The sequence below is a fragment of the Rhinoraja longicauda genome, chromosome 3, assembly GCF_053455715.1.
Source record: "Rhinoraja longicauda isolate Sanriku21f chromosome 3, sRhiLon1.1, whole genome shotgun sequence".
NCBI lineage: Eukaryota > Metazoa > Chordata > Chondrichthyes > Rajiformes > Arhynchobatidae > Rhinoraja > Rhinoraja longicauda.
This window is the reverse complement of record NC_135955.1, coordinates 47,830,671-47,848,432: the sequence shown is the minus strand read 5'-3', so window position 1 is coordinate 47,848,432 and position 17,762 is coordinate 47,830,671. Positions and strand designations below refer to the sequence as shown.

At 43.4% G+C, this 17,762-nt stretch overlaps 1 protein-coding gene across 2 annotated transcripts in view; it reads left to right on the top strand.

Moving 5' to 3' along the window:
• dock8 (dedicator of cytokinesis 8) overlaps positions 1-17,762 on the top strand; it is a 181,346-nt gene that overhangs the window by 107,042 nt on the left and 56,542 nt on the right. For both annotated transcript variants that reach the window (XM_078396082.1, XM_078396081.1), the window contains exons 16-20: positions 946-1,016; positions 4,706-4,850; positions 7,020-7,121; positions 8,961-9,056; positions 12,254-12,488. In XM_078396082.1, coding sequence (XP_078252208.1) covers positions 946-1,016; positions 4,706-4,850; positions 7,020-7,121; positions 8,961-9,056; positions 12,254-12,488 — 649 coding nt within the window. The remainder of the gene's footprint in view (positions 1-945; positions 1,017-4,705; positions 4,851-7,019; positions 7,122-8,960; positions 9,057-12,253; positions 12,489-17,762) is intronic.

Here is a 17,762-nt window from a genome sequence, read left to right as displayed (position 1 = left end):
TTCTTTCATCATCTGGGAACATTCCTCTGGTAAAAGTGGATGTAAAGATCTCAGTCAAGCCCAGCAATCTCCCCCTTTGCTTCCCTCAGTAACCTTTTGACAGACTTCACCAAGCCCTGAGGACGTATTCAACTCACTGTTTTTCAAGAGACCCAATACCACCACCATAATAATACATGCCTCAGAACATCAACATACCATTCCCTAATTTGCATTGTCAATGTCCTCCTTCTTGGGGAATATCCATGTGAAGTATTTATTTAGGACCTTGCCCAGCTCCTCTGATTCCAGGCACAGATTCCCTCCTTTGTTTTTGAGTGGATCTCACCGTTGTATGGAAACAACTTTTTACAGAAAGCGATGAAAGAAGTATTTAGTTATATACATAGAATGCAATTAAAATGTGAAGAGTTATGTAAAAACTATTTAGACTATATCATTGAAAAGTAATAATGAATAACTAGACCAAGTGGACCCATTGGGCCCAAACCTCTCCTGCATTGGTGCAGCACCCTCTCCTCCCCCCCCTCCACCCCGCTCCCCCCCTCCACCCCGCTCCCCCCCTCCACCCCGCTCCCCCCCTCCACCCTGCTCCCCCCTCCTCACTCTATCCCCCTCAACCTCTCTCATCCCCCTCAACCCCTCTCATCCTCCCTCCCCCCTCCCTCCCTCCCCCTCTCATCCTCCCCCCCTCCCTCCCTAGGAGATAGATTTTAAATGTGAATAACTTTAAAGATATAACACCGATTTCAATGAAACTTCTTCCATTAGCACCAGAGGGACGACGGTGAGTAAGGTGGGCCTAAAATTGTTGCGGTATAGTGTACCGTTTTGGCTGTAGTTCAGGAACAAACAAACAAACGGGAGTTTTAGTATATAGATGAAGTGTTTTGGTCAGAATATTAATTGCTATGATTCTTAAATAATTTTTGGTTTATGTTTCAGGTTCTTTTTGGAAAATCAAGCACCGCAGAATTTGTCTCAGAGACATATTCTGCAGTAACTTACCATAATAAGTAAGTAACATGTAGCTGGAATCATGGAACAAGTTATGTAAATAGTGCACACAAACAATTATACTTGATTATTATTGTTCCATTAACATTCCTGCAGATGCGTGTGGTTTTGGGAGATCTCCGCTTCCATATTCTTTGCTTGTTTACTTTAGTTTAGAGATACAGCGCGGAAACAGGCCCTTCGGCCCACCGGGACCGCGCCGACCTGCGTTCCCCGTACATCAACACTATTCCACACACACACGGGACAATTTTTACATTTACCAAGCCAATTAACCTACAAACCTGTACATCTTTGGAGTGTGGGAGGAAACCGAAGATCTCTGAGAAAATCCACGCAGGTCACGGGGAGAAAGTACAAACTCCGTATAGACAGCACCCGTAGTCGGGATCGAACCCGGGTCTCTGGCGCTGCATTTGCTGTAAGGCACCAACTCCACCGCCACGCCACTGTGACCGCCCTTAAATTGCGGGCAGCCAGTCGGAATTGCAGTTAGCATCTTTTAACGAAAATAAAACTAAATGCAAGAATTGGCTGGTGCTCTAATATTAACTGTTTACACACCGCCAAATTAGAAAGATAGAAATAGCAAGGGGTATAAGTGGCATCACTTTAAATTAACTTTTTGAAACAACAAAGACATGTGAGAGATAAGTATATAACAAATGGGACAGGCTATCCTTCGCACCATAATCTTACATTTCCTAAATAGACCAGACATACCAAGGGGCAGCAATCTTCTAGACACAGAAACTGTAATTCAGTAGTACTATCAGCCAACATTATTGTCATTATGAGTTCAAGAGTTTGCAATCTGAATAATATTGATATAATTGGTCGTTAAAAAGAGGATCATTAACCGCTGTTTTCGTGGTAGATTTGGATTTTGGTCTGGTCTCATTTTTTTTTTTGAGGTGGGTATCATGATCCATACAATCAGTGATCCAATGCAAATTGCATTAGTTTTGCTAAAGTGTATGCTCAAACTCGTGAGCATGTTGCCAAAGACGGCATCTCGCAGAACAGCATTGAAACTTTTGGATTAAAAATTCTTCCTTGGTTTATTAAAAAATGACAACCTGATTTAGCTTAGTTTGGACATACAGAATGGAAATAGGCCCATCGGCCCATTGAGTCCATGCCAACCATTGATCATCTATTCACGTTATTTCCATGTTATCCCATTTTCCCCATCTATTCCCTACACATTAAGGGCACAGACACAGAGGCCAATTAGCCTACCAAACCCGCATATCTTTGGGATGTGCAGCTTTTTTATCTGGAAATGGCTTGACGTAAAAAAAACATTGTTTAGTATCATTAATCTGTGTCTGTGAGGAGAATAAACTCAAATAATTCAAAATGACCATGAAAGAAAACAATCTGGAATTACTTGCAAGTTACGTTGGTGCACAGTGGTCTTTGCCTCACTGAATTAAAATATCTGTTCAAAGATATTAAAATGTGTCTATTTGTGTCCTTGCTCCAAAATAAACTTTAATTTGTGACATCTTCAAACATACACAATTAGTGAAAATAGGGGGTGGAGAGGAAGGAGGCTAGACATTTTCAGGCCAGTATATGTCTAGTGCGATATAATTGTAATTGAGTTCAATACACTGCGGAAACTTAATGAATTATTACTTGCATCTAAATTCTGTAATCTTTTCGCTTGTTTGGCTGATTCCATGTAAGGCTTGATCACTAGTGGGGGCAGAGAGGGAATTTTTAAAACAATTTTCCTTTGTTTGGCTGATTTCTGATACAATATTTTGTAATAAAAATAACCAAAGGAATTTAGCAGAAATTCCTGCTCATTTACTTCAATGGGAGAAAAAAATAGAAGAGAAAAGAGAGAGAAAAAATTAACGAGGGTCAAAATTATATAAAATATCTGTTATTGCAGTATGTTTGTAAAGACCACACATTAACAAAACTGAGGGGCAGGAAAGGGCAAGCATTTGGTGAAGCCTGCAACATACCATAATTATTCAACAAATATAACAATGTACACCTTCCCTCATTCCAGCCCCTACCCACTCCACTCCTCACACCTCCCCTTGCATCTCATCTCTTCTGTCATCTCTTAGAAGCAACAGAATTTTTTTTAAAGGGTCAAAAAAGTGAAAGGAAATTGTTTTTAAAATTCCCCTCTGGCCCCACTAGTGACCAAACCTCACGAGATCTTAAGACAAAGTGATACTTTCTATTTGATGCAATCTCTGGCAATAGACAATAGGTGCAGGAGTTGGCCATTCGGCCCTTCGAGCCAGCACCGCCATTCAATGTGATCATGGCTGATCATTCACAATCAGTAACCCCATTCCTGCCATCTCCCCATACCTCCTGACTCCGCTATCTTTAAGAGCTCTATCTAGCTTCCAGAGAATTGGCCTCCACTGCCTTCTGAGGCAGAGAATTCCACAAATTTACAACTCTCTGACTGAAAAAGTTTTTCCTCATCTCCGTTCTAAATGGCCTTATTCTTAAACTATGGCCCCTTGTTCTGGACTCCCCCAACATTGGGAACATGTTTCCTGCTTCTAATGTGTCCAATCCCTTAATAATCACCAGCTTCATCACCAACACCAGCTTCATCACAAGTAAAACCCAAACCTCGCTGTTAATGGTCTGGCAGATTAGTTGAAGCACTCCCAGGAATTCAGCCTTTAATCACCACCTGTAACCACTGGCATTGCGTCTGATCCACTCCCTGTCTAGCAATGGGAAATCCTTACTTAGGGAGTCTCCATTCCTTGCCATTTGAATAGTAAGGAAAACCAATGAGAGCAATTTTGTCACAGCTGCCTTGCTGTTATTCTTTGGTGGGATTGACTGATCTCTTACCAGAATTACAGTGGTAGAACTCCTCCAGTATTTCACCCACTGTGTAAGGCAATATTTACATTGGGTCAGGAGCCAACCCAGTTCACTCCTGAAGCAGTTGTGTAGGGAGTGGATGGGGAAGTGGGATAACATAGAACTAATGTAAACAGGTGATCGATAGTCAGTGTGGCCTCGTTGGGAGAAAGGGCCTGTTTCTATGCTGTATCTTTAAATCAATTAATCAATCACCTTGTTGAAACATGGTCTTTGCTAAACCAGTTAATTTACAAATATGGATGATCTTTAGGTTCATGCTGTTCTAATATAAATATAATCTTTAGCAGAGCTAAAATAATGGAGGAATAACTCTCGCTCTGGTCAGTGTTCAGTCAATCCTTCCAAAGCACTGCATTAACTTGGCAAAAATGTTCTCATTAATTTCCCCCACTGTGGCGCAGTGGTGGACTTGCTCCCTTACAGCGCTAGAGTCCCGGCTTTGATCCTGAATACATTGGGCAAAACAGATAATATTTTAAAAGTTTTGACTTATTCAATATCAAAGACTGATATTGATGACTGATTTATATCAAGCTCCTCTACCATCCTCTTTCTAATGAATGGGCTCACGGTTGCTGCTGAAAGTTTCATTTGCAATTGGGTCAGAGAGCAGAGTTCCCAGTGAAATAGTTGGTGAATCACAACACAGCTGAACAGTCATAGGTGGGTATCCTAAAACTTATCACCAAATGTGTTGACAGGAATTGTCATACCTCAACAAAATCTGCACTATGGTTTAAGGTTGCAACCTCCTTATGTGCAAATCAAAAGAAGAATTGATTATTAACGTTTTCTTGAATTGCAGGTCTCCGGATTTCTACGAGGAAGTAAAACTTAAACTTCCTGCTAAAATTACAGAAAGGCACCACCTGCTGTTTACATTCTACCATATCAGCTGCCAGCAGAAACAGAATCAAGGAGGATCACCAGAGACTCTAATTGGGTATTCGGTAAGCTGTGCCAGGTCCTGTCTGTACTGAATATGTACAGCCCAGAGGTTCCAATGGTGATTTCCACTTGTTTGTCTTTGGTTAAGGTTCCAGTTTCAATCTCATGTTTGTTCTATATAATGTGATCTCCTTGTTGTAGTAATGACTTGAGGAAGTAACGTTGGCAACTCTTGGCAAATAAAGGGGAAATTCAAAAAATTAATTTTACAGGCAATGACACGAAAACCAAAAATGATAGAAGTACTCAGCAAGTCAGGCAGCATTTGTTAATAGAAATATATTTTCAGATCTGTGACTTTCATCAGCCAATGACTCTTAAAGTACAATTTATATTTGTAGACATAAGGTAAAAACAAGGTCACGCTCAGCTATAATATTCCCTTTGATAAAATAATGTCTAGCACTTGCTTCCTTTGCTCCCACATGAAAAATGGTCATAGAGTCATACCATAGTGTGGAAACAGGTCCATCGGCCCACCTTGCCCACGCTGACCAACATGCCCATCTACACTAGTCCCACCTGCCTGGTTTTGGCCAATATCACTCGAAACCCGTCCTTTCACTTGATAATCAGAACCAGCTAATGGCTCTCAAACAGAATCCTGGAAAGAAAAGTGTTAAGAGAACGTGGGAATATTATTCACATTAATGCGCAGTTTTCTATTTAACACCAGCTCGTGTCCCATGTTCCTTAGATGCGAACAAATCACAAGTGAATAGGCAGGGTCACTATCAGTCAAGATACTGGTGCCAATAATAAATAAATGCCAATAATCAGCATAAATAACATTTCCATTTATTTACCATCTCTATTGCAACAAAAAGAATCATGAGGTATTTTACAGTATTAACAAGCAATAATTGACACTGTGCCAGGTAAGGTAAATGGTAGGACAAAGTCATATGCTTGGTGAAGCATGACAAGGAGAAGGAATGGAAAGATGTATGTTTTGGCGCTTGGTCACTGAGGTCCGAAAGTCTTCAAATATTGGAGGGGATGTGGTGCAGGGAGGATAAGTTGGCCAATGACTTTTGACTTGCAGAAATTGGAGGCAAGAGCCATCCTCTCACTTGCTTATGTGAAAGTACTGATGGCTTGTAGCTCAGCCTGTGGGCATGCACAATCACAATCTCGACTGCTGAGGTTCAGGTGATCTTGGTGCTGGACAGTAGGTGCACTAGGTTGAATTGCTTCCCATTAGCTCCACTCCTGTGGGAAATTTGTTGGAGGTGAGGTGCAGGGCCATGTTGCAGCAAGAAAAGTTGTGTTTAACACCTGTATGCTTCTGAGACCCGGACTATCTGCAGCAAGACCTCAAGATACTGGAAAGATACCAGTGCACTATTTCTGCAACCCTCCAAATTCATTGATTAGATAAGTTAACTAATGGCAGTGTCCTTTCCCAGGCAATTGCCCCTAGCACAGAGGGTCAAATTTACATAGTCCATTACATTTGGCAGAATGCCTGGTTTACCCTTCCAGCACCAGACTGTCAAAATAGATATGTGTAGGAAGGAACTGCAGATGCTGGTAGACACCGGATCAACACAAAATGCTGGAGTAACTCAGCGGGTCAGGCAGCGTCTCTGGAGAAAAAGTATAGGTGACGTCTCTCAGTCTGAAAAAGGGTCTTGACCTGAAACGTCACCCATTCCTTCTCTCCAGAGATGCTGTCTGTCCCACTGAGTTACTCCAACATTTTGTGTCTACCTTCTCAAAATAGATAGTCTGTTCCAAGTTCAGTCACAAGAAGAGATTATCAGAAGGACAGAGGAAAGGTTTTAAGGATGTTGGCAAAATCTCCGTGGACCAATGCAACAACCCCACTGATTCGTAGAAGTTTCTGCCCCATGATTACCCAAAGTGGGGAAGGACAATTTGGGATGTCACTGATAACTGCAAGTCAACCAGTGAGAGCACACAAAGCTCTTGTGTGCACAAGAACTCCAGCACCTCACAATCTATCCACTTGCCATCCCATCAGCCACCTCCTGTGGACAGGTCTGCAGTTCCCGCTCACTGGTTCACACCTCAGAACCCACAGAAACAAAGTAGAAATGAATCATTCTTGATCCCGGGGGACTGCCTGAGAAAGAAGGAAGGGAAATGGCGTTATTCCAACTACCAGGTTCAATAAATATTTAACATGTTCCATCTTTAATCTCTAGTGGCTGCCGATTCTTATGAATGAACGTCTTCAGACTGGTCATTACTGTCTGCCAGTTGCTTTGGACAAACTTCCCAACAAATACTCAATGCACTCTCCAGAGGTAAGAGTTTTATTTGTACAGTGCTCTTGTGATTGAGTTTCACAGTGGACGATCTGCCCTTATCAGGACCATGTTATGGGTGAAGATGTTATAAAATTCTGACTAGCTGTTTGACTAGTCTCCTCTTCATGTGGAGAGTTGAAATCTCAGGTGCTGCAGAATACCAAAGTATTTATGTCCCATGCCAAAGAAGGGCACGTGAAAGAAGCCCTGCATAATGCATGCATAGAATTATGTAGCACAGAAACTGTCCTTTTGCCCAGTAATTGTGCTATACTGGGCAGCCTACTAGTCTTCCTTGGTGTAATCCTCGTAACAAGGTTGTCTATTTTTATCTCCCTGACACAGTTATTTGGTTTGCCAATTAAAAAAAAAACTTTACTTGCTTCAACCACTCCTTGTTTAAACCACTCTCCAAGTTAATGTCACATTCTCACAGCTTTTATTTTTGGGATGATTTGAGGAAGGTGTGTTTTCTGCCCTGTGTATCTCCACACAAGTCAATTTTAAAAGCATTTCCTTTTTTTAGATTATAATCTGAATTTTCTTTAATCTCCTCCCCTCTGCTGGAAGATGTAGTGAGGGTCTGAGCTCCACTGTTGCCGGTTCTTTTTATTTGTGCCTTGATGGTGAGTGTTGACAGGCCATAGTGCACAAGTCTAGTCTGTCAATATTATCCCTGTGCACTAGTCTCTAACATCCATTTGCAGCTGAGGTTACTGGTTGTGATAAAGAGTTCGAGGCTTTGAATTCTTGAGGCTCAGCATCCAGTCGTTAACCTACAATCGTTGATCCAACTATAACCGAGTGACTAACCAGTCTGCAAAGTGCAGGTACAACTTGCACAGAGCTCTGAATCTGTACCGACATCATACAGAGAACAATATCAGTTTTTTTTTTATCAGCAGAGGTCCACATGATACTGGTGTACTGCTCAGAATGCATTGCCTCTTTCCTGCTGATGGAAATAGAAATATTTTTGGGAGTTGTACCACTGCCCTTCCCTGCTATCTTTGTCACTTCCCAGATTTCCAAGACTGTTTACTGACTGACAATCTTTCTGCTATTTTACACAACTTGTGCAATGCCGTGTTAATAGCAAAATTATATAATTCAGTCTTTCACCAGGGCCTCAAGAATACTTGGCACAAGAGGTGTCTATTCATTTTGCTCTGGGGTGGAGAAGGAGCAGTTTGTTTAAGTAGGACAAAACTCCCAAGGATATAAAGGAAACAGCGTCAGGTGTAGCCTGAATAGAGTGAATGTGCAGAGGATGTTTCCACTAGTGGGAGAGTCTAGAACCAGAGGGCATAGCCTCAGAATAAAAGGACGTACCTTGAGAAAGGAGATGAGGAGGAATTTCTTTAGTCAGGGTGGTGGATCTGTGAAATTCATTGCAACAGAAGGCTGTGGAGGCCAAGTCATTGGGTATTTTTAAATTGACAATTAGATTGACAGATACGTGATTAGTAAAGGTGTCGGGGTTATGGGGAGAAGGCAGGAGAATGGTGTTGTGAGGGAAAGATAGATGGCGGAGTAGACGATGGGCCAAATGGCCTACATCTGCTCCTATGACATGAACTTATGAATTTACAGCATAGATTATTGGCAACTATTGAAAGCTTCCTTAAATCATCATTAAGGAACATCCATAAATCATTTTTGAGGCCTTGCCTAGAATACTGAAATCTCTGCTGAGCTCTTTACTCTGTAACAGTTCCTGTACTGCTGTCATTGTTATCATGTGTTTGCCAAACTGCTGTGATCCTGTTTTACGAGTCTCCTGCATTATGCTGGAGAGATCCAAGTAATATAAATGTCCATTTTTGTTCAATACAGAAAATTCCAAACCAGTCTCCACCAATCAAATGGGTAGATGGCCACAAGGGTGCATTCAATGTGGAGATACAAGCTGTTTCCTCGGTGCATACCCAGGTAAGTTTCCTGTAAAGCTGGGCTGCATTATTATTTTCTAATTTACAGATGGGCTTTGAAATGATTTGGGCTGGAAGAACTTCTCTTTCACCCTTGATGCAACCCTTAACAGTGACATTGACCTCAGGGTCACACGCGGTTAAAGGAAACCTCAGAATCTTGTCAGTGTGAACGTAATCCTTTGAGTAATGCCTTTTATTTAGCCTTTCATTTCAGGATTAACTATGCAGCTTATGCAAGAGAATAGAGAAGATTTATGATCACTCCATTTAAAAATAAAGATTTCTGTTTGTTACTGTAAAGTCATTGATATAAGTTAATTAGATCCCTGGCAGAAGTATATAAAATTATAAGAGGCATTGATAGTGTAGACAGTCAGAACCTTTTTCCCAGGGTGGATATGTCAAAGATGAAATGGCAGCATTTTAAGTGAGAGGAGCAGAGTTTCAAGGAGATGCGCGGGGCAAGTTTTTTACATAATGAGCTCTGGATGCCTGGAATGCACTGCTGGGGGTGGTGGTGGAGGCAATGCGCTCAGGGCATTTAAGAGGCTTTTAGATAGGCACATTGATATGCAAGGAATGGAGGGATATGGACCACGTGCAGGCAGAGGAGATGAGTTTAACCTGATATCATGTTCAACACGGACATTGTGAGCTGAAGGGACTGTTGCTGTGTTATACTGTTCAGTGTTCTATGTTCACTCATGTATTGTTTTATCAGCTGCATAGTGAATACATTAGAGCAACAGGACTATGCACAAATCCCAGATAATGACCAACGTGTCCATCTTCACTTTTTGCCCATGCAGTGTTGCTTAATCAAACATCAAAAGTTTGTCTTCATTTATTTTTGTTGACTTGTTCGTGGCCCATACTTCTTCTTGACGTCATTGTGCCTTTAAAATATTTGTTTTCACATGTACATGAAATGAAATTTTCATAATCATGACAAAAATACATAAACATTCTTTGCGGCTCTACAATAAACAGGAGTATACCTCATAGATTTAAATATATGTAAATATGGAAGCAGCATTAAAACTATTTTAACAAAGTAACCTATTGTCCATAAATAATTCAAAGCCTTGTTGCAGTGTTACTCGTATCAATAACTGGCACACCAACAATGGTGATGTACAGCATTTCAGTTTTGTTTCCAATCAACTTTCTGCCAATATTTCAATAGAAAATTAGCAGTATTGATTCTGCTGTGTGAGATTCCTGCTAAGTCTTCCCTGAGCAAAAAAAAAAGTTACTGGTGGAACTGAGTTGGTCAGGCAGCATCTGTGGGGGGGAATGGACAGTCAACATGAGATCCAGATGAGGACTCTTTCAGCCAGGGATGTTAAGGTCGTGCCAAGATGAACAGTGTTGGACCCATTTCCTGTGCAGTGGCTGGCCAACTGTTTAGGCTGTCCAACATCTGAAATGGAAACCCACTAAGCACACATGGAACTATTGGGAGGGGAAAGAGTTTGACATTGCCACCATTGGGAGTAATTGATATAACCATCGGGTGGCGCAGTGGTAGAGTTGCCTTGCAGCACCAGAGACCCAGGTTCGATCTTGACTCTGGGTGCTTATGTGTACGGAAATGTTCGTTCTCCCGATGACCTGCGAGGGTTTTCCCCGGGTGCTCTGGTTTCTGTCCACACTTCAAAGATGTACAAGGTGGTAGGTTAATCTGCTTGGTAAAATTGTAAATTGTCCCTAGTGCGTGTAGTATAGTGTTAATGTGCGGGGATCGCTGGTCGGCGTAGACTTGGTTGGCTGAAGGACCTGTTTTCGCTCTGTATCTCTAAACTAAACTAAACATATCTGCTGCAAAGGTAAAAAAGGATCTCATGTTGGCAGGCAATGGGGGCAATGTGAGGTGAAGGGTAAGGTTAATGATCAGAAAGAAGAAAACAAAGGCCATCACCAGGGAAGAGGCTGAAAGGTTGAGGGCAGAAGTCCTACTCCACCGGCCCAGAGGAGTGCTGATGGAGAAACTGCCAGCTGATGGAGTTAGCAGCTTTACACTCACTGACACCTGGTAAGCCCGCACAGCACGGATCAATCTTCAATCAGGCTCCAAGCTGAAATGAGGGAGACCGATTTAAATTTGTTAACAATATGTTCATCCTTTGCATGACAGACACTCATGAAATAGTGGCTGCTTCCATAAATCAGCAATTTGCTTACCCATAAAGTATTGGGCTCAAGTTTCAGTCATATGATGGTTTAACACTGATCCCTGAAATTGCCTGAGGGTCATGAGAGGTGGATGTCGAGAGGCTCATTTCAAGGTTCCCATTTTGTAATATGCCTGTTGTTCTTCAGTTAACAACTTGGAGTCAAGTTTGCAGAATTAATCATTGCCTGATCTTAAATCGTTGCCTACAAATAAATGACATGCTGCTGTTGTATACGATACGATAATACTTTATTGTCAGATCAAGTCTAAAATTTTTCTTGCCTCTCAGCAGCTCCACTTGCAACATCACAATGACAAAGAATGTAAGACAAGAAATGAGGATACATATATTCACCATAACATTACAATCACAAATGATGACACATTCAAGAGCCTTCAACGTACATTTGATCTGGGATTACGTTCAATGTTTAGTTTCAGGATTGACTGGTGCACAAAAGAGTGCTTAGGTCTAACCTTATTAAATCTTGGTACCCAGTACCACCGATTTGATGGTAACAATCCGTATTCACTGTTCAGGACATGGTCAGGGTCAGAGACAATGTTGTTGGCCAACCTTAGCATGTTATTGTGGTAGGCTGATTCATAGAGTTTCTCAAGGGGTTGACCGATGATCTTTGAGCAGATTTTCATTTGGTGGAGCAGTTTTGACTTTAAAGTGGTGGACAAACACTTGTACCATGTAGTATTACAATACTGAAGAACACAAAATCATAGAAGTAAGGAACAAAAGAAGAATTTGTCTACTCGCACCAAAGGACCTAAGGTGGTGGAGAAAACAAATTCTTTGTTTTTTGTCCTTTTGCAGACAGATTCAATGTGGTCTTTCCAGGATAGCAGATGGCCTATCATCACACCCAAGTATTTTTTTACCCATAGAATTGAAAGTAACAAAAATCAAGACAATTTTGATCTAAATAGCTTTGAATTAAACAGTGTGAGATCAAAGATGTGCCATGATCGATCGTATCAGTTGAACTTCTATTTCCTTGCAACAGGACAACCACCTGGATAAGTTCTTTGCCTTGTGTCATGCCCTGGAAGGCCGGGTGACATTCCCAATTCGGATTCTCGACCAGAAGATAATGGAACATGACCTGGAGCACGAGTTGAAGTTGAGCATAATCTCACTGCCTTCAGCTCGGCTTGAACCGCTGGTACTGTTTCTGCACCAGGTCCTGGATAAGCTTTTCCAATTGATGATACAGCCAATGGTCGTTGCAGGCCAGACAGGTATGCACATCGATTTGATTCACTAATGTTAAGTGAAGTACTGCTGAAGCAACCATTTCTTATCTGATTGTTTGAAATTTGTTTTGTGTTACAAAGGTAGACGTCGTTAACACCATGATAACAAGTATTTGTATTGCTTTTACCAGGATTTGATCTTTATTTTTTATTTTAACTTTCCCAATATAGACTAGGATTGCCAAGGGCTTAGATGGTTTGTAATTTAGCCAGTGTGTTCAGGAGAGGTTCCAAGAGGGCCTTACAGGGGAGAGAGCAAAGCTTTACCTACTCCAAGAGAACTGGGGAGGGAAAGTCATGGATCTGTCAGTGGGCGAGCCTTTATGGGACCAGCATCCACAGTTTTTTTAGCTTTAAAATAGTTATGGATGAGAACAATGTTGGTTCACAAACTAAAGTTCTAATTTGGAGTAAGGCCAAGCTTGATGTTATTAGACTATTCTTTTAAAAGTTGATATGAGTAGGGTGTTTGCAAGGCAAATGGACATCTGGAGGGTGGGATACTGAGAGTCAAGGTATGCATGTTCCTGTTAGAGTAAAGAGCAAGACAGGTAGGAGTAAGGAACCTGGATGTCAAGAGAAATTGAAGCTCTGATCAGCAAAGGAAGGGGATGTGGGACAGACCGAGGCAATTGAATGCAGTGTATCGCTGGCGGTGTATAGGGGATTAATGAGATTGTGGCGCTGGAGTGGCGTCTGGAGTGGCCTCTGGAGTGGCGTCCGGTGGGCGTCACGGCGCAGGAACACAAAGGCGCAGTCCCGGAGGGCCGATGGCACGTAAGGGCGGAATGTCCCATGGCGGGACGTCGGCACCGGTGCGAGCTTCCCAACTCGCTCTCGAAGGCGCTGTAGGGTGGATGAGGGCGGTTCCTCTCGCCCCGGCAACGAGGGCACGAACTCCCCGGGCACCGTGATCGGGGACCCATATACGAGCTCCGCTGATGATGAAGCCAGATCCTCCTTGGGCGCAGTCCGGATGCCCAACACGACCGCACTGGTAGCTGCGCGGTTCATGTGGCACGGTCTGCGCAAGCAGGTTGGCCATTGGGCCCGCACCTGCATTCCGTGCCAGACGGCGAAGATTCAGCGCCACATCCGGGCGCCACTCCAGGAGATCGGTCTACCCTGCCGGCGTTTCGACCACCTGCACGTGGACATTGTGGGCCCTCTCCCGCCGTCCCAGGGCATCACACACCTCCTCACGGTGGTGGACCGCTTCACACGGTGGCCGGAGGCCATACCGCTGGCCGACACAGCCACAGCCACATGCGCTCGTGCGTTGGCCGCGCACTGGATTGCTCGCTTTGGGGTGCCGGTGGTCATCTCATCGGACCGGGGGCCACAGTTCACCTCTGAGCTGTGGGCGGCCATGGCCCACCTGTTGGGCATGTGGCTGCACCACACCACGGCCTATCACCCGCAGGCAAACGGCTTGGTGGAGAGGTTCCACCGGCAGCTGAAGACAGCGCTGAAGGCGCGGCCCCGACTGGATGGACGAGCTACCATGGGTCTTGCTGGGCATCCGGACTGCGCCCAAGGAGGACCTGGCTTCATCATCAACGGAGCTCGTATACGGGTCCCCGCTCACGGTGCCCGTGGAGTTCGTTCCCTCGTTGACGGGGCGAGAGGAACCGCCCTCATCCACCCTACAGCGCCTTCGAGAGCGAGTTGGCAAGCTCGCACCGGTGCCGATGTCCCGCCATGGGCCATTCCGCCCTTACGTGCCATCGGCCCTCTGGGACTGCGCCTTTGTGTTCCTGCGCCGTGACGCCCAACGGACGCCACTCCAGAGGCCGTATGAGGGCCCGTACCGGGTGCTGGAGCACGGACAGACAACCTTTGTCTTGGACATGGGGGGCCGGCCGGAGGCCGTGTCAATTGACCGCCTGAAGCCGGCCCACTTAGACATTGACCAACCGGTGCGGGTTGCCCAGCCTCGGCCACGAGGTCGCCCCCCTTTGCGGGTCCCACCACCTGTCCCTCCAACTGTGCCTCCGCCGGCCCCTCTGTCGACCGATTTCCGTACGCGGTCCGGTCGGGTCGTACGACTACCAGTGCGGTTCGTGTCTCCGGTTCTGGGGGGGGGTCCTGTGGCGGCTCCCAAGGGTCGGGCCATACCACTACCAACCCCTCGGCACGGGAATGGACCAGTCCAGGGGGGCGGTCCGGTACTAGGTATATAAGGACAAGGTTTTGGGCGCAAAGCCATCCCAGCAGACTCGACCCGTCTGATAACTGAGTAATAAATCAAACGTCCCAAAATACCCGGCTCCTTGCCTTTATTTCGGGCCTCTCTCGACGCGCTACAAGATAAGGATAAGGAGAATCCAAAAATATTTAATAAATATTGGAATGGAAAAATGATAACTAGAAAGAGAATGGGGGCCCTCAGAAATCAAAGTGGTCATCTATGTATGGAACAGCAGGAGATGGGCAGGGTCCTCAATGTATATTTCTCTACTGCTTTTACCACAAAGAAAGACAGGAAGACTAGGGAACTTGGGAAAGTTAGTGGAGATGTCTTGAGGACAATCTGTATTAAAGACGAGGAGTTACTGGACGTCCACACAAATATGAAGTTAGATAAATCTCCCAAGCCATAACAAATATATCCAAGGAAACTGTTATTGTTGGACACAGTGATGTGCCAGAAGACTGGAGGGTGACTAATGTTTTGCTTCTATTTAAGAAGGGCTACAAAGATAAAACCTGGGAATACAGGACCGAAAAACTGAACATTTGTGATAGGAAAGTTACTGGAGATGATTCTGTGGGATATAATATACATGTAATTGGACCTGGGGTCGATTAGGCATGTTTTTATGTGTGGGAGAGCTCACAAATTTGATTGCGTTTTTTGAAGAAGTAGGTAAGAAGGTTGATGGGGGCAAGGCTCTAGGCATAGTCTGCAGGGACTACAGCAGGACCTTTGATAAGATTCTGCATGATTGGTTACTAGAAGGTTAAATCACATGAGATCCAGGGAGAGCTAGCTGACTGGATACATATTTATTTTCAAGGAAGGAAGCAGAAGGTATGGTGAAAGGTTGTTTCTCGGACTGAAAGCCTGTGGCTGACTGGTGGTGTGCCTCAGGGTGCTGGGCCCATTGCTGTTTGTCAATAGTTTGGATGTGAATGTACATTGTATGACTAGTAAGTCTGCAGATGACACTAAAATAGGTGGTATTGTGAACAGTGAAGATACTGTATCTAAAAGTGATGTTGAAGATAAATAGAGTGGTGAAGAAGGCTCTTGGTATACTGGCCTTCATCAGTCATGGAATTGAGTATGGAAGTTTGTGCGTTATGTTGCAGTCATACAAGACATTGGTGAGGCCGTACTTGAAGTATTGCGTTCAGTTTTGGTAACCCTGCTACAGTAATGATGCCATTTAGCCGTAAAGGGCGCAGAGAAGATTGCTGAGGATATTGTCAGGACTCGAGTCCCTGAGCTATAGCAAGAGATTGGGCAGGCTAGGACTTTATTCCTTAGAACGCAGGAGGCTGAGAGGTGAACTTGTAGAAGTGTATAAAATCATCCCGCTGAGGGGATGACGTAGGGTGAATGTACAGTCTTTTCCCCAGGATCGGGGAATCAAACTAGAGGGCATAGGTTTAGGATGAGAGGGAAAAGATTTAAAAGGAACCTGAAGGGCAAACATTTCACACACACAGGGGTGGGTATATGGAACGAGCTGCCAGAAGAAGTTGTTGTGACAGGTACAATAACAATATTTAAAAGGCAATTGGACAGGTACAGGTTTTAGAGACATATGGACCAAATGGGGCAAATGTGACTAGTTTGGATTTGGCATTTTGGTCGGCATGGTCAAATTGGACTGATGGGCCCATTTCCATGCAATATAACTCTATGACTCTAATCTTTGTTTTTAATGAACATGGTCCTACTCATTGATATTTGTGTAAGATCTCCAGCCACGAACGTAGTTCCTGTGCTTCTGCAATCCGGATCTTTAATATCTCACCAAATTCTATGGCTTCTCCATGGGTGCCCATACTTCCAGCCGTCAACACCCACACCTCTGGAATTACTTCCATAAGGCTTTCCAGTTTTTGAAATTATTTTCTACTTTTAAAGATTTCCCTCTGAAATGCTTCCTGATCTTTTAGTTCTCTATCCCAAATATGTCTTCAATGTTGATACATTAAAGGCAGTATGTAAAGATGATTTATTAATGTTGTGTTTGCTAATGGTTAGCATATGAAAAAGCTGACTTCTCGCCTTTAGTACAAAGAAGAGAGAGTAAAGATTTATCGAAATTGAGTCCAGTGGCATTGACGAATGACATCGGGTACATTTGTCACAAATGAAGGAATTATGCAGTCAGATTTTCCATTTAACATTGCTTTTATTTTCATAGACATTTTCGTGTTCCCTTTAAATTTATCCAGGAGCCAATATCTGTTATGTTAGTCAGATATTGTTGGAAATGTCTGTACGTAGGGGCTAACACAGCGTTTCTTTAAATATTTAAATCATATCAGAATACATCAGTTCAAATTGTTCACCAAGATTTTGTTTCCTTGAAAACTCCTCTTAACCATAATAAGACCATCACACATAGGAGCGGAATTAGGCCATTCGGCCAATTGAATTGAATTGAATTGAATAAATTTTATTATACATACAAGAAATTTGCCTTGGTGCTTTGCTCGCAAGTAACAACACGACCTACAGTAAACAATTAAGAATAAAACATTATAATTTAAACATGTGAAGAATGGAATAAAATACCAGTGCAAAAGGAGGCTACAGACTTTTGGTTGTTGTTGAGCAGCCTCTGGATGTGATGCTTGGTGGCTGAGCCAAACCAGACCATGATGGGGAAGGCGAGGACCGACTCTATGATGGCAGTATAAAACTGAACCATCATTGCCTGTGGTAGATGATCATCGAGTCTACTCTGCCATTCGAACATGGCCCATCGAGTCTACTCTGCCATTCGAATATGGCTGATCTATTTTTCGCTCAACCCGATTCTCCTGCCTTCTCCCCAATCTTTGATGTCCTTACTAATCAAGAACCTATCAATCTCCGCTTTGAAAATACCCAGTTACTTAGCCTCCTCAGCTATCTTTGGCAATGAATTCCACAGATTCACCCACCTCTGGCTAAAGAAACTCCTCCTCATTTCCATTTTGAAGCTGTGCACTTTGGTTTGAGACTCTCCCATTACTAGAAACATCCTTTCAACATCCATTATCTAATCCTTTCATTATTTGCTGGATTTCAATAAG